This window comes from Triturus cristatus, chromosome 5_2, assembly GCF_964204655.1.
Source record: "Triturus cristatus chromosome 5_2, aTriCri1.1, whole genome shotgun sequence".
In the NCBI taxonomy this organism is placed as follows: Eukaryota; Metazoa; Chordata; class Amphibia; order Caudata; family Salamandridae; genus Triturus; species Triturus cristatus.
The window spans coordinates 479,466,649-479,487,626 of record NC_140588.1 but is presented as its reverse complement, the minus strand read 5'-3'; the positions used below and the strand labels follow the sequence as shown (position 1 = coordinate 479,487,626).

Genomic DNA, 20,978 nt, shown 5'->3' with positions numbered 1-20,978 from the left:
CCTTGTTCACTCATACACGTGTGTATGGGCGAGAGCCAGAGACCTGCACCCCTGTTCACTCATACACGTGTGGATGGGCGAGAGCCAGAGACCTGCACCCCTGTTCACTCATACACGTGTGTATGGGCGAGAGCCAGAGACTTGCACCCCTGTTCACTCATACACATGTGTATGGGCAAGAGCCAGAGACCTGCACCCTTGTTCACTCATACACGTGTGTATGGGCGAGAGCCAGAGACCTGCACCCCTGTTCACTCATACACATGTGTATGGGCAAGAGCCAGAGACCTGCACCCTTGTTCACTCATACACGTGTGTATGGGCGAGAGCCAGGAGACCTGCACCCCTGTTCACTCATAAACATGTGTATGGGCGAGAGCCAGAGACCTGCATCCTTGTTCACTCATACACATGTGTATGGGCGAGAGCCAGAGACCTGCACCCCTGTTCACTCATACACATGTGTATGGGCAAGAGCCAGAGACCTGCACCCTTGTTCACTCATACACGTGTGTATGGGCGAGAGCCAGAGACCTGCACCCCTGTTCACTCATACACATGTGTATGGGCAAGAGCCAGTGACCTGCACCCCTGTTCACTCATACACGTGTGTATGGGCGAGAGCCAGAGACCTGCACCCCTGTTCACTCATACACGTGTGTATGGGCGAGAGCCAGAGACCTGCATCCTTGTTCACTCATACACATGTATATGGGCGAGAGCCAGAGACCTGCACCTCTGTTCACTCATACACATGTGTATGGGCGAGAGCCAGAGACCTGCACCCTTGTTCACTCATACACGTGTGTATGGGCGAGAGCCAGAGACCTGCACCCCTGTTCACTCATACACATGTGTATGGGCAAGAGCCAGAGACCTGCACCCTTGTTCACTCATACACGTGTGTATGGGCGAGAGCAAGAGACCTGCACCCTTGTTCACTCATACACGTGTGTATGGGCGAGAGCCAGAGACCTGAACCCCTGTTCACTCATACACATGTGTATGAGCGAGAGCCAGAGACCTGCACCCCTGTTCACTCATACACGTGTGGATGGGCGAGAGCCAGAGACCTGCACCCCTGTTCACTCATACACGTGTGTATGGGCGAGAGCCAGAGACTTGCACCCCTGTTCACTCATACACATGTGTATGGGCAAGAGCCAGAGACCTGCACCCTTGTTCACTCATACACGTGTGTATGGGCGAGAGCCAGAGACCTGCACCCCTGTTCACTCATACACATGTGTATGGGCAAGAGCCAGAGACCTGCACCCTTGTTCACTCATACACGTGTGTATGGGCGAGAGCCAGAGACCTGCACCCCTGTTCACTCATAAACATGTGTATGGGCGAGAGCCAGAGACCTGCATCCTTGTTCACTCATACACATGTGTATGGGCGAGAGCCAGAGACCTGCACCCCTGTTCACTCATACACATGTGTATGGGCAAGAGCCAGAGACCTGCACCCTTGTTCACTCATACACGTGTGTATGGGCGAGAGCCAGAGACCTGCACCCCTGTTCACTCATACACATGTGTATGGGCAATGCGGTTGAGCGATCGTGAAAGGTACCAGTTACTGAGATGGACAACTTCGCAAAATGGCCAAACAATGCCTACAACATACGCAAGTCTACCAATGTAGGTCGTAGAGCCCCAATTTTGTAAAGAATTCTCTTGACTATTAAGGGACCTGCTAATGATGCAGACCCACTTCCCTCTGGTAGGCTGGAGCCTGGCTTCCTCCTAGCAGAAGGAGCCCGGGGCTGCGGATATAAGCTAGTTGTCCAGTTATTGGCTGCTGGACCAGAGACCGTTCCCATCTGAATTCCCCACTAGACGTAATGAGGTGATCATTGGCAAACCACTCTATGTGCCTCAGTTCTCCTATCTGCTTGACCTGCCAGCAAACACGAAAAAATTAAACATCATATGGGTTCTGTAATGAACCTGTACATTCACATTCCTCTTTTGACAATTCCATCACTCCGACTGTTGGATGACTGCAGGGTCAGGCAGCTCAAGATTATGCAGTATGAAAAGCCACTCCTATTTTATAATACCTACCCTGAGCTCCACTCAAGTCCTGCCCTAGTGTTTCTAGCACGTACTAATACCTACCCTGAGCTCCACTCAAGTACTGCCATAGTGTTTCTAGCACATACTAATACCTGCCCTGAGCTCCACTCAAGTACTGCCCTAGTGTTTCTAGCACATACTAATACCTACCCTGAGCTCCACTCAAGTACTGCCCTAGTGTTTCTAGCACATATTAATACCTACCCTGAGCTCCACTCAAGTCCTGCCCTAGTGTTTCTAGCACGTACTAATACCTGCCCTGAGCTCCACTCAAGTACTGCCCTAGTGTTTCTAGCACGTACACGACAAGAGTAAATTCTGAGGCCTGCCGTGCGATGGGTGGGGTTGTGTCCACGTGTTATGATCAGTCTGGATGAAGCACAAGTCCCGATATGGGCCAGACAGCCAATCACCCGACAGGTCTTTTGCATCTGACCCTGTATGGACAGCATTAGGTTGAGGGATGGAAGTGCAGTTGAGGGGCCCTTTCAAGAATTGTCACCTCACATAGTGTGTTCTACTGCACATAAACACTATGCCTTACGTAATGGCATGGCTACTCTATGCGAAATTATAACACAACAGGCAAACCTTCATAACAGGTTTCCTTCGCTTTACCTTATAAGGTGGTCAGATGCCTCATTCAACAACGTTGTCACTCAGATGACAATAGGGTCACTCGGTTTAGGAAACCCTCCTTGCAGGGCAAGGTGGGAAAGTGTCTATAGACAATGCTTTTTCTTGCAGAGTTTGAACATGCTCCTTGCAGGGAAGGCTTCACAGAGGCAAACCAAAGATCGCCTCAAAGAATTCTTGTATCATCCCCATATTAGCCGAGGGCATCAGTTGCTTCATACAATGTAAGGGGTGACGGGGAATGGAGAGATCAAGAATTTAAAACATATTACTATTAAATGAATAAAGAGGTGAAAACCAAGTTCATAAAATGGATTAGCTAAATAGTACATCAAACTTGGGGAAATTTCTCTAACCGTATTCACCACAAGTCAATGGGTACAACCATTATAACTGAAGCCAATGGGAGACAATGATATATGGGTCTGATGATAAAGCTAGCATAGTGATGAAAAAGTAGGGTGATCCCATAAATGTCACATAGGAGCACTGGTCCCGAATATTTATTTATTACGTTTGGACTCAGATGTTTTCACAGAGTTCATTCGTCACCAGAGATGCACGTCTCAAGACTGAATCTGACAAAGTCTGAAAAAAGACAGACGGTCTGAAATGAAGGCTGTGATGAGAAGCCATGAAAATAAGCAAAACAAGCTCAGAGTGGTGTCAACAGCCCTCCAAAAGTCAATGCATGATGCAGAATTGCATTTGTGGGGTGGCCTCCCTCACTTGGTTATCTTATCATGGTTTTGCATAGCTCCAAGTGGGACAATGCGTGGATGCGGACTGAGAAATTGACACTGTCCACCAACACTGGTCTAATACTTTGTCCTGGTCAGGCCCCGAATCCTGTATACCAGTTCAGAAGGGCATAGGCATTTCATCACAGTCCAGAGCTTTCACAATGATACCCTTTTTGCCATGTCCCAGCACAAATACTGTGCACAAGTTTAACAACTCAAAGTCTCTCACTATTACGTGTTCACAACTAGGCACATGGCTTTGATTAGGTAGGTGCTCAGCTTCAAGTAACTACTTTTGTTGTCATTTAAACTCCTCTGTTCTGCAGGAATCAGCAGCTTCCACTGTTCAGACTTCTAGGCATGTTGGGTTCAGAAAAGCAGAAGGCAGAGACCCCACTGTGAGTGGGTGGAAGTGTGGAAGCCAATTTTCCCAGCTCTGGTAGACAAGTTCTTCAGTATGAAGAAGACACTGATATAAGTGAGACTAGCTCTTCTGCTTCTGGCACCATGGAAGTTATAAATCATCTTTTCCACAATATGAATCTACAAGGCTTGAAGAAACAGTTCAGCAATTGTATATAAAGCATTGTGCACTTTTCAAGCTTCCGAGGCACTATTTATATAGCCTTTACAGGAAAGGGGCTAAACCCCATTTTTCAGTATTGAGCGTTTCTGAACACCTGGGGTCAGTGTTTGGCTGCTAAGCACGCTTGCTGAGAAATCCAAAATCCGTACATTTCACTTCCTGAGAAGAACTCGGTTCACCTGCTCTGGTGAGCCAAAGGCAAGTCATCTTCCAGTCAGGGGATCCTCTGGGATTGGAGCCAGTTGTGTGGCTTGGTCTCACAGAAAACACATTTTCGGTGATATCTGGGAATTATCACTGTGATGAGCCTTGCCTGTTGTAACCCAGAGCAGGCGTCTACCTCCTACGTAAATCATTGCACATTTAAGATAATCGATTTAGCATTGCTCCTATCAGAAGAATGGGGAGTTATTGGTGACTAGGCTAAAATCATAACTTTTATCCGTTTACAAAATTTAATTGTGGAACTGTCTGTCTGGAATATCAATTTCATTTTGTTTTTCTTACTGTATAGAACCCATCATATATAAAAATGGTCGCTGCACATCGATACCACATATAGTGCTATGAACTCTCATTTAGTAGTAAAACATGGGCAGATATGGATAAAACCATGCATGGGGATATTATCTCATCACACAAGCATGCATGTATACTAAGCAGTTGTTTTAAAAATGGTAGAGACTGAAGCTCCCACATTACAGATATTTGACCCCATGACCTGCAGGCTCTAATTGGTCAATGCGATAGTTGATTCAGCACAAGTGGAGGATCGAGGAAAACGAAGAGTAATCTACAGTCCATATTCACGGGCCCCACTTTTAAATGTCTAAGTTTATTTAAAAAAATGTATTTACATCCATAACGGAAAGCCTGACCTGAGCCAGGCCATGCTATTTTACTAGTGTGGACGTTAAGGGGTTATAGTTTTATGCATTACACATAAGCACAACATGGCTGAAGCAAAAACTATACACCTTCTGCACCTCCATCATCACTGGAAGCAAAAAAGAAATGAGGATGCCATCAACAAATATCTGGAGGTTCACAACAGGCAAACTGAATTACTTACATTTACAGATAATGGGGTGCCTTTGTCGCCGTCAGCAATGGGGTCAAATCCATCAAAGCGCTCACTCTGCCTCAGCCGATCACACTCTCACTTTGCCAAGATGATAATGTGGTGGCTCTACCCTGGCTGATGATGTAGTCAATCTGCTCTACGTCAGGGCTGGTTACACTGGCTCAGTCAATAATGCTCTTTGCCATTGCTCCACAGCATGATTTATTTCCTGGTGTGAATCCTGGGTTTACTGTGGAGATGTGGCCCTTCTGAATCATCACGAAGCTGCTATTCGTAAACTGCATTGTTGTAAAAATCTAAACCGCCTCTCAACACTAATGCAGCATAAATGACGGCCAAGTTAGGGTATGAAAGACCTTCAAATTAACCGAGAAACTTTATTAAAAATAAATTAACTACCACATAGCAACCAAGAAAGTTTATTTCTGCACTGATTATATATGCCAACAGGGTGGCCTGGAAGTCATGACCAGGAGAGGGTGGTAAGGGTGTGGGCATAGCTTACGCTGATGAGACCACCATATCCCAGACAATGGAGAATGGCAGTGGCTTATCGGTGATAGACTACTTCTGCTAAGCGAAGGGGCAGATTATATATACGAACGCCTTCCTCTCAACTTTCGGATGGCTTGTTGGCTGAGGAAATATCCCACGAACTGCCTTTTTGTTTTAACTATTAATCACACAATCTCAATATTTTTTCATGCAAGATTTCTTACGTGCTTATGTATTGTAATTGTCCTAATGTATAGCAGTGATGCTCTCGGATCCTTTCTATGATATATACATGAATACATGGATAAATGTGGCCACTCAATTGATAAATCGGTCATTTACAGGATATGGTGGTCGCACAATGCAGAGTGTGATCACCAAGTAGCAGATAGTGGGTCACTAAGCAGTAGATAGATATTATGGTCACTTTACTCCAGTCAATAATATGATTACCGTGCCCTAAATAATAATATAGTGACTCTATCCCAGCCGGTCACTGTAACACAACAACGATGCCGCCCTCACCCTCAAGTCAACAATGCTGCCACTGTGTCTAAGTGAAACTTAAGGAAAAAGAGGAGATGGGGTTTTAGACATCCTAACCGCCCACACACGGCTTACCAAACCTCTTCATTAGATGCTTCCATTTATAATTGACTGCAAAAGCAGCATAAACAGAAATGACGTCTTTAATTCTGTAGGGCGTCTCTTCAGTTAATGTGATGTCATAGGGCGATGTCGGCTCTTGGGTGAGTGTGTTATTGCCTTGGGTGTAGGCAGGTATCGCCGGAGTGGGGCGGCATCTCGTTAACAGCGCAGCTAACAGTGTCTCGTCGTTGGAGAAGGAACTGCATTTCCAGAGGACGTGGAACCAGAAGCCTTACCTCCCGGGGTCCACCACCTCCTGAGGGGGGAGCTTCAGTCCTCGCTGCTCAGGCATGCGACTATTAGATCTTAGTCCTCTGTTCCTCAGGGGTGGGAGATGCACTGACGGACAGACCCCCAAGACCACAAGGCGCAACAATGACCTTCCCCAGAGGCACCTCCAAAATTCCGCTCTACTTCTAGAAAAATACTCTAACAATTAGCTACTTACCTCTTCCAATAAATTGGCATGGTTATCGTTATCCGCACACTGCTTCACTAAAGTACACATGAACTCTTCGCTCTGCATTTATATGATGTTGTTATGTCTAAGGAAGTGAAGCTAGAGCCCTTGGCAGCTGCAAAAAGTAGACAATTTCACGCTCTGCTTCATGATATTAATATTCATGGCAATGATGACTTTCGGTGCAAAGTGATTTACGCGGTGCGTCCTGATGAGCCTTCGCACGCAGGTGCAGTGACGCAACGTGACAAACGCGCACACAAACTTTGAAATGCATCAAAAGCAGGCTCGGGCCTTCGCACACGTCACAGACATGAAGTCCATGGCCACGAGAAGTACATTCAATGATGCATTAACAGAATGTCCAAGGAGTGAAAACAAAATAAATACTGAGGTAAGCAAGTGACATATACCACTCGGGAAGACTCAGTGTGTGTCAAGGACAAGCTATGACTAACTCACGAAGTTCACCACAACCTCAAACCACGAGAAAAAGGAAAGAACAACCTTAATCATTTACCAAAGCAGGGTTACAGCAATTACTGGTCTCTTGTCATGGTTAACAGCGAGCTATGTACAGCGCAAGCGCAGTTTCTCTCTCAGAGACTGGGGGCCATATCACGTAACAAAAAAATGCCACCTTACTCCACCAAGCAGAAATACCCATAAGAGAGAAGTATTATGCATGGGAATCCCTCATTTTTAGGTTGAGCGTGGGCAGCGAAAGCGCTGCTCTGCAAGGCATGCTGTATTTGAGTATGGACTTGAAGCTCCACCCACTCTCCACCATATTTTTCATTGGCTTGTGTCACAGTCCCTTGTACATGCTGGCTTCTGATTCGTTAATAGGCTTGTTAGCCTCTCCTTAGTACTGCCTTGTCTTCATTTGTAACCTCCCATGATGACTGGCCCTTTTACTTCAGTTGTTACACAGTATGTCTGTAAAGTACTATTTTCTTTAATGCGCTTCATCTACTGCAGGCATGACATACTTTACTGCAACTTTCAGCTCGCCATGAGCGCTCTCACTTTCCAAGGACCCCGTCCCATTCCACGCAGACCGCGCGGTCGAGGTCTCGCATTTACAAGAGTTTAAGCTGTTGGCATGGTAAATGACAATGCCTTTTATTTAGGTGTTAACTATCAAAACAGATAAATAAAAGGCATTGTCATTTACAATGCCAATAGCTTATACTCAAAAATGCGAGACCTATTGCTTTGCAAATGCTTGTTCAGGATAGCAAGAGAAAAAGTGCAGATTGGTGCATTTTCACACCTCCCTGACCATTTTCACCCGAGTTTCCACCTGACCACTAGGCAGCTCGGTCTCCGTCATGCAGAGGGGGCAATAAGGTGCACTCCACCTATAGGGCCTCAAGTGACAACACCGACAGAGGTGAACAAAGCCTCACCTGCGAGATGCATCCTTCATACACAACATCTGTTGTCAGGGTGACCCACCAGCACCCCACACAAAAATTTACCAGAAAAAAGACTTATAAAGCTGGTTGTAATCAGGACGTGTTTAGTCGACGCCACTAGGCACAATATCACGACTCATTATGTAGCAGGCAGAAAGTAGGGCAAGACCATGTCTGAATGTGGGATATCCCATGCAAATGCAGTCCTGGTGAAGCTCAGATGAATGTGGGAAACATTTCTGGGTAAATTTTGAAACGGGCAAAACGTGCCTTTTTTTAGCACATGGAGCAGAATTTGGTTTACTCCATGAGCAAAAAAAAAACTCCGGCCAAAACCAACACAATTTCTTTTAGTAACACTGTGAGAAGTTGAGCGATGTAATTACATTATTGATAATTGCATTAAGGTAAATTGCCTGTACCACTGACAGTGCTATTGAAAGCACCATCCCAGTAAGGATGCGTGTGTGCGACACCTGCCTGCAGGGTCCTCCAAACACCCAAGTAGGCAAGTGTCACACACAGGTTTTCCTGTTTGAAACTCACTTAATGTACTGACAGGGGCCAGGCAGTGTAATCAACTCAATGCAATTATTTTTAAGGCAATTACCTTACAAGGCCTCTGACAGTGCTAGGTAGCCCAATACTCCTTATTCCTTGTGTTACTCCCAGTGCAGAATGGGAAATACTTGCTTAATGCTTTAAAAGACACCTGAGCCCCCATATTCTGCTCTTTGACACTCTTGACTGTAGTTAAACCCTCTTGGGCCCACTTTGACTCTCCTTTTAGTCTTACATTTCACACGCTTTTAGCTGACTTCATTTTCGACATATTTTATTTACAAAATATTATTCTAGAAATACATTGTACATGCTGCCCTGTTTTAAGAAAGCCTTTACTGCTACACTGTACATTTAGTTCAGGGCTAAAAACAGAATAATATCTTCTAGTGTTTGCATTGCCCGCTTGCAGACAGCTTTGAATAACTAGACATATCATTGCATTAGAGCTGCATCTCTAACACAGTAATTTTATTATATAAACAGTGCACTATCCCTTTACGGGTCAGAGGGGCACTCCAGCCACAGCGGACCATGAGCCAAGGCTGTGTTCGACCTGCAGCTCTGCTAATGCGGATCTTCCATCCTGATCCCACTAAGAGGGATTGCCAATCCAACTTCAGAACAAGCCGTTCAGGTATGGGGATTCAGGCTAACCTACAAGATCAGGCAGCGGGTGCACTCACTATGGTCTCAGAATAGTAGTAGTACTATAATAGACATATATATATATATATATATATATATATATATATATATATATATATATATATATATTACCTACTGGCGGTCACCAGTAGGTAGTTATAGTTAGGACCACGTTTCCATAGGAAATCCACAACATTCTATTTTGAATAACTTTGGCGCCGGTCGACGAATCCTCGCGAATCTTTCAAAATAGGTGGGGCGCTACGCTCTGCTCCTACCCTGAAAGTCTCGGGGGGATTCGTCAAGCGGGGGCTGAGATAAAAGGGGGGTCCCAAAACGCGTTTTTCCCATGCATTTTTCCATAGGACCTTTAGACACAGCTACAGCCCGAACGGCTGAACAGAATTACTTGAAATTTGGCAGAGAGGTAGTCCTCAGGTCAAGGAAGTGCCTTTTGTAGGTTTAGTGTAAATCTGTTCAGTAGATTCTGAGAAAATAGCCTTTAAATCAATATATATATATCTGTGGCAGCTTACGGTGCGCTTACGGTGCGCTTACCGTAAGCTTACCGTACGCGTACGGTGGCGTGCGCGAGTGCGATTTTGAGTGGCTCTTAGATCTTAGTAAACATTCGAATCGGTCGAAACCAGGAAGCGGCGGCCGCCATTTTCTCTCTCGCTCTCTGAGTTGGGCAGCAAAAACGAAGCCCAAAAATGTCTAAAGAGGCAGTTTCTTGAGATCCTAACCAGCCAGCATTGATATAGGGGTCCCCAAACAACCCCCAAGCCCAAAAAAAAAAAATTTTTTTTTCTGAAAATCGCCGATTACGCTTACCGTACGCGTACGGTAAAAATGTTAAAAAAAAAAATTACCCACATTCTCCCCACCCCGTGTGCAAATGGTGCCCGAAGGGCACCATTTGTGCATGGCATATAAGATTTATGAAATTAACAAATGTGCGCACGGTGCGCGAAGCGCATCGTGCGTACATGGCCCATCCCGCATAACGTGGGCACGCGGTGCGCGCAGCGCACCGCGTGACCACCGTGCGTGCACGGCACTAACTGCGTAAAGTGGGCGCGCGGTGCGCGAAGCGCACCGCGTGCTCACTGTGCGCGCACGGTGCGCGCATGGAACGAACTGCGTTAACTGGGCGCGCACGCCGCGAATGGCGTAAAGTAACTTAGCATTTAAAAAAACGTACAAATTCACTGAAAAAACCATAGGTTTCACACACGTTATAGTTAGGAATTAGCATTTAAAAAACCTTGCAAATTCACTGAAAAAACCATAGGTTTCACACATGTTATAGTTAGCTGTACATTTCACTCGTAAAAAACCAATGAAATTCCCCCGTTATAGTTAGTGCAGGCAACTATAACTCACGCGACCGCAATCTTCTGCTGATGACATATGTGTCTTTATGAAAAAAAAATATTTGTAATATATGTATAGCTAAAATTTAATCGAAGAAGACATGGGCAAATAAGTGTCTAAATACAGTATTAGCATCAGCAGAGGATTGCGGTCGCGTGAGTTATAGTTGCCTGCACTAACTATAACGGGGGAATTTCATTGGTTTTTTACGAGTGAAATGTACAGCTAACTATAACATGTGTGAAACCTATGGTTTTTTCAGTGAATTTGCAAGGTTTTTTAAATGCTAATTCCTAACTATAACGTGTGTGAAACCTATGGTTTTTTCAGTGAATATATATATATATATATATATATATATATATATATATATATAAATATATATATATATTTTTCACTGAAAAAACCATAGGTTTCAGGCACGTTATAGTTAGATGTCATTTGAGATGTCATCAGTGATGTCACTGACCATGTCATCAGTGATGTAATATGTGATGTCATCAGCAGTGCATTGCAGGGGCGCGAGTTATAGTTAGCTCTACTAACTATAACGGCCGAATTTCTCTGGTTTTGTACAAGTGAAATGTCCAACTAACTATAACGTCCCTGAAACCTATGTTTTGTTCAGTGAATTTCAAAGGTTTTTTAAATGCTAATTTCTAAATATAACGCGTGTGAAACCTATGGTTTTTTCAGTGAATTTCAAAGGTTTTTTAAATGCTAATTTCTATCTATAACGTGCCTGAAACCTATGGTCTTTTTAGTGAATTTCAAAGGTTTTTTAAATGCTAATTTCTAACTATAACATAGCAGTCGCGTTTGCAGAGTGGTGGAGAAAGGTGAGCGTGGCCCTCAAACACCTTTTAGCAATCCCACGGTGTGGGATTTAGTGGAGGTAACAAGAGGGATAGTTAGCCCCCAACGTCAACCTTGGGGGCCAACGACCCCTTTTATTACCTCCAGTAAGTCCCACACAGCAGGATTGCTAACTTGTTATATCAGGCTCCTCCCTGCACCACTGTGCAAACGTGCCCCCTGGCACGTTGTAAGTTGGGGGATTAAGTCCCCTTGAATCCTGAGGAGCCCTGGGGGCCAACTAGCCCACCATGTACTTCCAGTAAGCGCCACAGAGCTGTGTGGCAGAGAGGTGTAAAAAGGGATGTGGCCTCGAACCACCTCTCTGCAACGCAGCTATGTGGCACTTACTGGCGGTACCTGGAGGGCTAGCTGGCCCCCAGGGACCCTCAGGAATGAAGGGGACTTAATCCCCCAATTTACAACACACCAGGGGGCACATTTGCACACTAGTTATGTCAGGCCCCGCCCCCTCCCTGCACCACGGTGCAAACGCGCCCCCTGGTGCATTGTAAGTTGAGGGATTAAATCACCTTGAATCCTGAGGGTCCCTAGGGGCCAACTAGCCCACCAGGTACCTCCAGTAAGCGCCACAGAGCTGCGTTGCAGAGGTGTAAAAAGGGTCGTGGCTACAGACCACCTCTCTGCAATGCAGCTCTGTGGCACTTACTGAAGGTACCTGGTGACCTAGTTGGCTACAGCAGTTCGGGCTGTAGCCTGTTCCAATTTTTCCTATGGAAATTAACATGGGAAAACGCGTTTTGGGACCTCACTTTTTTTCAGCCCCCGCTTCAGGAAGCACCCTGAAACTTTCAAGACAGGAGCTGACCAGAGCGCCCCACTAGTTTTGAAAATTTCGCGAAGATTCGGCAAACGGTGCCAAAGATATTGGCAAAAGAAAAAACGCTATTTGAATAGAAACAAGGTCCTAACTATCACTACCTACCAGCGACCGCCAGTAGGTAATATATATATATATACATCCAAAAATGATGCCTTCTGGTGGAGTGCACTCTCAATAAGTCTTTAATATTATATAAAATAACAACTTTGGTAAATGACAAGCAAAGATAACAGCATGCCTTGCCTGACACGTTTCAAACTCAATGTCCTTTCTCAAAGGCAGCATGCATAACAGCAATGTTCATTCCGTCGATTCTCCAATTTGAATTTCCCCAATTAAGTATATCGTGCCCATGTGGCCCTCTCAAACTGCATCACGGGAATTGGAGTCCTTATTACACCATACTGGGTTGGGCATGCTGTTATCTTTGCTTCTCATTTACCAAAGCTGTGCTTTTATATAATATTAAAGACTTTCTGAGAGTGCACTCCGCCTGAAGGCAACTTTTTTGGATAATGTATATATGTGTATATATATATATATATATATATCATGGGTGGACTGTTCATTCTCTTCACCATGTTCATAATGCTGGTTACATTGCTTTGTTTTATTATTGCACCTCACTCTTTCTATGCAGGATTACGATTGTTTCAATAAATGTTTTGAAAATGTCATATGTGTCTTTCCTTGTATTTACCAAGGGCATGCATAAGTAAACAACAATAGGGATAAGATCTGCTTCCATGATTCTCTTGGGGGTCAGAGTGTCATGTTAGAGGTTGCCAAAATCACCCGACACTCCAAGAAGGCTAGGGATTTGGGTGAGGCACAGTGAGCTTGCTAGGAATTGGACCAACAGTCTCTAAAGGTGTAGATGGACTCTGCACTCTGATGTCCTGTTGTCCTAATACGCAAACTTACCTTTTCTAGTGGGAACCATATAACATGACGTTGTACGTATGTTTTTCAACCCTTTTCTGTTGCCGGTGAGCAATATCAGTTTGCTGCTTTTAATATATCTTCTAGAATCATTTAATTTCTTTAAAATTAAGTCAATGTACACAGTTAGTAAATTACAAATACATAAAATGTTAAACATAAAATGGTTTAAAAAAATGCTCACTGCACAGCCCCTCAGTGTAAATTCTAAGTTAATTTCTGTACCAAAAAAATCTACTGAAGCAGTAAATTTCAACATAATCATCATACATGTAATGATGTTCAAGTATGTTCTATAAGCACCTCCACAACACGAAGACATGCCCAAGACCAAATGTAAATATAGTATTAAGAACGATCATGCATGAGGTAACCTCACCAATGACAATAACTGCGGAATAACTATGGTAGGCAACAACGTTCCCTAAAAATCCTGGAGGTAAGAAAGCTGTGGAAATCAAAACTCTGGCACATGGGATCCTTACAACAGCTTTACATGCAGTTTATATAGGCTTATTCTTTGCTTAGTAGATATTGCATCAAAATAATCATACGAAGGAAGTGAAAATGGTTTGCTAAGCCATAAAAGATACCTCTCCAATGAGACACTGCTCACAAACAAACAAGGGTGATTGTTGAGAACATTACTAAATCAAACCACAGCAACACCTGTAACACCTTGTAGTACCAAGAAATGCTTACAGAGAACCTTGATAAAGTGAATGCTACACCAAATAGGCACTATAACTATACTTACAGCTGCACCTTATGTTCCAAATATTGGTATAGGCCCATGGCATTGCTCACAAACTCCTACCTTGTTAAAGTCCTCTGAGGTTGCTCGCATTTCCTTCCATGTCTTGTTCAACAGCTGGATACATATGCAGAAAAACTCCTCGAAGGATCGGTCGTGAGTGAAGAACATGGGGTGGAATTCATTATAGGTTTCACTGGCTGCAATCAAGAGGCATGAACATGATATGAGAAATAGCAGGAGAAGCGGAAGGCATGACAATCTAGCTCAGGCTAACCTACTGTGATAACAAGCTTTGAGATCTAAGACAATCCAGGTTAACAATAATCAAGAGCAGCATGGTGACCCAGATGTAATGAGTTTGTGGCTTCTTTGGTGTGTCAAAAGGGCAGGTATCCTTGTTCCATAAAATGGGAGCTGTGTAGTAGAGACACTGTTTTTCAAGCTCTCGGCCCATTTTTGACTCTTGACTTTTTTGTTCTTCACGCGCCACTTTCCATATTTTTGTTTATTTTAATGCTATCAATTCTAATTTACAAAAAAAAAACTTGAGTGGAGGCATGAAAAAAACACAAAATTACAAATTGTGCTCACAAGCCAAAGGTGCATTGCCAAAAGCTTTATAGCACATAGCTTATGCAGTAGTTCTATATGCAATAAAAGATGTGGGTCTGTGTGTATGTGTAAACTAGATGAAGCAAAAACAATCCAACACATCCCTTAAACTCAGCGCATAGGATGCGACATTGTGCCTAACAGGTACACGGTCATGGCGGAACAAAATAACAATTGGGTGAAAAAAAACAGCATGTGGGCACTGGAATTATACAGCAATACAGAATTAAGTATGTTAAGGGTCAATGAACCAAATTCTGTAAGTCTTGACATGGACAGTTATATTAATACAATTATAACATATTATGCAAAGTAAGGCAAATGTTTGGTATGTTCTTCAAGATTATTATATAGCTATCGTGATATTTTAGTACACGTGGGTATTGGTCCAAATTGATTTCAATGCTTCAGAAAAATACAGCGGTTTCTCTAGAAAAAAACCCTCCACACATTCATTGGATTGTGTTTGAAATCTCATTCTAAAACCATGAATGACAGCTCCCAACATGGAGGCACAGGAAGATATGTCTATTGAAAAACTGTTCTGCCTCGTAGAATACAACAGTTTGTACAAAATACGTTCATTACACTCAGCAGAACACATACTAACTATGCACTTGTATTGTACAGTAGTACACTGTATTGCAGGTCTTGTAGAAAAACAATCATCTCTTTGATTCTGCGCGTTTCAAATGACGTCTCCTGGAGCTCAGTGTTTGGTTATTTCTGTAGTAACACACAAGGATTCTTGAAGAACCCCATTTCCAAAGAGAAATAACACGGGAAAATATATTAATTGTACATGTGGTAAGAGGGGGCATTTCCTTAAAATGGATGCAAAATGGCTGGTGGGAAGTTCAGTCTTATAATAACTGCTGCTTAGAGAAAAAATGTGATTTAGATCTGAATCGACATCAACATAGAAACAAAAATAAATGCGAGACAAAATATTTTGGGACAAATTATCTTTTCCCAAATCCATTAACAGCCACAGTACGTGAGGTACAGTCGTGCAGAAATCCCTGCCTCTTAAAAGTGTTCATACTTATGAGAAAGTGCAAAGTAAATAAATAATTGCGTTCGTCTATCCACTGCAGGGATATCAGATCAGATGAGCGGTGCACACTTACATTTTGCAACCTGTCAGGAGTCACTCTGCATTCCATATTTAGTTTAGCTATGAACATTTCTATTTGAATTACAAACAAAGTGCCATTTTCCTGAAGTAGGCAGATCATGCATAAAATGACAGGTCATGCTGCAAGTCTATAATTATGCATACCTTACCACAGTCACGATATTTAAGAATTATAATTGAGTTCATTGCAGCACAAACGTTATCAGAAGTTCACATAATTGGGTAAAGATTAGCATAGATGTCATCTGCCAAATTTGGCTACTAGTCATACCCAGTGGTTCAGTTTTTGGTCAAGGTGCAAACAGGGAAGCCACAACGAGGACGCCCAGCAGCTTCCTCTTGCATCACCTCTTTGTTATGTTTCTTTGGTATGTGGACTAGGACATGTGGGACCTGATCACATCTCCTACTCATGTATCGTATACAGTTTACCCAGGTGACACCACAAACTGATTGCTATATATTGCAAAACACATGCTGTTCATGGACAGTGCTTTTAGGGAGGTTAACTAAAGTTCCTTCTTTGCTATTATGCTAAAGTTATACCTATGTTAAAGTGTGACTGGTATATAGCTATTGATGACTAAGGGCCTGATTAAGACTTTGGCGGTGTGGGAGCGGGGCCGCTATGCCGCTCCCCTGCTCATACCACCAAAGCTGCATTAGCACCGCCTCCCAGATTACAAGACTTCGCATGTCTGGCGGGCGTTTCTTTAGTGGTCCCACAGCGGAGCCTCTAAAAATGGGCATCTCAATGGGAGGGCCAAAGGTAGTTCCTGCATGGCATGGACTCTGCAGTCCATGCCATGCAGGTACTGGGGTTCATGCACACAGGGAGCACAACATGTCCCCCCTGCATGCACCCATGTGCACAGGGCCAAGAGGGGGACCCCCTTTCTTTCCTCACAACCAGCAGTTTTATGGAGTCAGAACCTCCATTAGACCGTTGGCGCTGAGGAAAGTTGTAATACGCTTGGCGGTGCCGCAGGGCACCACCAAGCATATTGTAGACCTCAAACCGCTGCCAGGGATCTCTGACCCCTGGTGGGTGCGGCAGTGCCGTAGCGGTCCGACCGCTCAAGTTGTCAGACTGCCTCCATCGCGCCACCATGAGTTTGGCAGTCCTCGGACCGCCAAACTCATATTTAGGCCATAAGTATGAAAATACCTGGTTGTCAGACCCGCTCTCTGGGGCTTGTGGGAGTTGGGAAATCTGTGTGCCAAGAATTGCCACTGTCCTTGAAAACAGAGGAATCATGTTACTCATCGAATTGCCATTAACACGGGGTACAGTCGCAGATTTAGCCACATGGCTACAGCCAAGCAAGGCATATGTTTTGATTGTTCTCACTCTCAAAGTCTGTTTTTTAAATAATGGTAATCTATTCTTACATATTTGAACTCTCCTTAACGATATAGTTGTAGTCGATATCCTGCACTGAATATTTTTGCAGGTCGCTAGCAGGACATGCAACCAATAAGACAACTACCATACCCAAATCTCATGGATCAGCCACCTCACCAGCACCTCAAAAGGCCAAACCACATTCATATCACCATGCATACAGTTCTCAACTTGAAAAGGTTTTGAGGATACTCTCCTCTCATATTGCAGTGCAGACCTGCACACACTTTTCAGTAAAAATTATTTGAATGCAATGAGGAGCTTCGCAGAAGAAAATGATCAACGTACTAATGCTCCTTTTCAATATTTTGCTTTTGTTGGTTAAACTAAGGAAGTAGGATATTTACAGTAAATAGGTGACCCATCAGCACTACCCACCACATTAATATGACAACTAGGACTGTGCATTTACACAACTAAACATAATGCACAAACAGTTATTCCTGTATAAAAATATCCAACAGATCTGTTCACCTTCACAATATTGGGGCTCCAGAGTAAGGCCAGAGCCTTGAAGATCTTGAGTGATCAGGAAACAAGCATCACTGTGCTTGATGCAACTGGACGGATATATTTTTATCCTTGTATGGTTATACAGTCAACTAAGAATATGTTTATCTCCCAAGCTTGAATCTTAAGCTGCAAATGTTGCTTTCAATTTTCATTAGTACAACCTTTTTAGTGGCTATAATGTAAGTGTGTGGATGATCCCACCTGCAAACTTCTCTCACTTTCTGTTTGGTTATATATGGGTATATGTGAAACCAAGGTACTTGGCACAGGAAGTTATGCGTGATGAAAACCCACCAAGCTTCTTGATGAACCATGATTGGATGACAGACACAGTAGCCATTAAAAAGGAGGGAAAATATATTTTTTGTTGGTTTAGTTTAAATTAAGCTTTTATTGGCATTCAATGAGACAATGGATGCACTTGGGAAAGGGGATACTGAGGTACAGCCGTATGTCATTGGCAGCCTCTGGCAAATGAGAGCGGTCTTATTTTTGAGGACTGCCATGGGCACATTGTTTAATTTGTGGAGCAAAATGTTCACCTCTCCTTCTCTAACCTTATCAATTTTCACCTGTCGATTTATTAGTCAGTTGCCCAACCTATTGTCGCTTTACCCTCCATACTCCTCCGATCCATGCACTTAACAACAAGCACTATTCTCTGTATTTTAATCTTCTCCACACTCTCATTATCCTGGTACCACTGTCGATGTCTTATCCTATGTTGATAATGGACTGTGAGATTTAAGCACCTCCGAGAGATCACTGCTCTCAACTGGTTCACACTATGGAGGAAGTAAATAGATTAACAATGAGCTCAGCTAAGACAACAGTAGGTTGTGTGTCACTACATCATGGCTGATACATCCAACTCCAAAACTACAACAACCACAATATATCAACTATCACTACATCGTCTAGGTAAGTATAGAGAGGAATGTATAGACCTACTATTCGTAACTTCAATTCAACTTACCGTGGCTATATAGTGGTAGTTATATTCTGGATTGAATATTTGTTTTGGTTACTAATTTCTGCCTGATTTGGCAGTTTGGCTGGACTGTTCCCATGAGGGACAGGGTCCAGACTGATTTGCATATGGCTAGGTCTGAACTGGGGTGGCGAAGTGAGCTAAAGAACAATGATGGATTCCACCCAGATCTGTGACTGAGGGCGAGTGGCTGAAAAGTTTCAGCACTCGTTTCATCATCTCCTTGTGTTTACTTTGTTAGCCCTAAGTTGGCAGGGTATGTCCAGACGTGGATCCCTTGCTCACTTTGCCACTGTATTTAAGGTAGCCGGGCTGATGAAGTGTTATCCCGAAACCGGTCCCTGGACGCTTGTTTCCGGTCCAGGGAAGATCTGGCTGGGCAGTTCAGGCAGGACTGTTTCCATGAGGAACAGAGTCAAGATTGATTTGCATATGGCTGGGTCTGAACCGGAGTGGCATAGTGAGCTAAAGAATTATGATGATTCAACCCAAATCTGTAACGGAGGGGTGAGTGTCTGAAAAGTTTCAGCACACAGTCCATCAGCTCCTTGTGTCCCCTGTTTCTGCCAGCCAAGCTATAGTGACCTCATTAAGAACAGGAACAGTGTCTGGAGGAAAATATCTTTAATCATAGATGTAATGTTCGGCAGTTATAGGAAAGAAACTTATTACTGCACCTCTAAAAACTTCTACATTAGAGCATCTTGCGGCACTTATTAAATATAAATATCCACAGTTGATGTGATTACTGCAGTTCGCAGTAGTTTTCTTGGTTTCTCTAAAGTTTGCATAGCAAAGAGCACATTATAGATCATCAAATGAGAACAAAACCATTTGCTGCTGTTGGAATTCATTCCTCGTGTAACTGATTGCCTGCATTTAAATGCCTCCAGGGAAGTAAAATCTCCACAGCTCAGTGCAGCACTTTCAGCGATTGATTTTAGAAGAATGCCACTGAATACATGGATCTCAATGGCAGACGATTATATGAGGACAATTTATCAGGACAGCGGCGAGACTAGAATGAAGCAAAAGAATGACACGGCTTGTAGGCCGTTGTCATTAACAACTCTATGAATTTTGCTGGTTTCATTCATTACAGGCTTGGTGCTATGCCAACATTCCGCCATGCGCCCCTTTGCAAAGATCTTTCATGTGTCCTCTATGGAGGATGAGGCGGATACATAAACTAAACCCGCACGATAATGTCCCTGCTGGTACATCGCAGCAATACATGGAAAACAATCTTGTCCCATGAGGACTGGTTTTAGATATACTCATATAGATGAATCTATGAAATAAGAAAAATTACTCAAAATGATTTAGCTACCCCAGTAGTTTCAAATGTATTCACATACTGCTGGATATTCCAGGTAGATCTTCTTCCCATCACAGAAGTAAAAAAGAAACGTGTCCAAACCTACTATCACATGGACCAGATAATCAGGTTGTATCTTCAATCTAAAACAGAGCCTTTGCATTCTTGCAAAGCAAACAATTATCCAAGCACACCTGAGTACATGTGACTACAAATGGAGGTAAAAAGATAATTTGGGTAGAGCATTACTGGTGGCCAGGGAAGGGATTAGCGAGGTGTGCATGGTAAAGAAGTAGCCACCACAGGAGGCTGGTAAAACTATACTCCATGCCTGGCTGGTGTGCTCATAATGGATATTATAAACTAAGTGCACCGACAGAGACTGGGCGGAGTTAAATTATTCCCACAAGGGCACTTGAGACAATAGCATTTGCATCACTGCAGACTTTGCAGTGCACCTTACTGGTTATATTGAAGTGACGGCACTGCAAAATACTTATTCATTGACATAGTGTAGTCAACTGAACAGATACATATACTCTCTTGCTCACCAAAACTCTAAAACTTAACCACCAACAAACCACAATCCTTTGTATATTGCATCTTGTTATGTGTGTGCATGGATGGTGGAGTAGAGTGATATTGGTTTATTAGGACAAACCCTACTAAATCCGTGACATGCCTATCATTGAGCAGAACACGTTGAATGGAATTCTTTATACCTACACAGCATGGTTTTGGATAGGCCAGCAGATAGATAACTTGGGGTTCCCATGCAACTACTAACTTCCATTAATGCACTCACACAAATAAATGCTGGGCAACCGACAAATCGGGTAATCTGATGGCAAAACCTTTGG

At 43.4% G+C, this 20,978-nt stretch overlaps 1 protein-coding gene across 6 annotated transcripts in view; it reads right to left on the bottom strand.

The window, feature by feature from the left end:
* Nucleotides 1-20,978, bottom strand: part of ELMO1 (engulfment and cell motility 1) — a 1,282,006-nt gene that overhangs the window by 362,392 nt on the left and 898,636 nt on the right. For all 6 annotated transcript variants that reach the window (XM_085607465.1, XM_085607469.1, XM_085607468.1 and 3 more), the window contains one exon: nucleotides 14,202-14,338. In XM_085607465.1, the coding sequence (XP_085463591.1) occupies nucleotides 14,202-14,338 (137 nt within the window). The remainder of the gene's footprint in view (nucleotides 1-14,201; nucleotides 14,339-20,978) is intronic.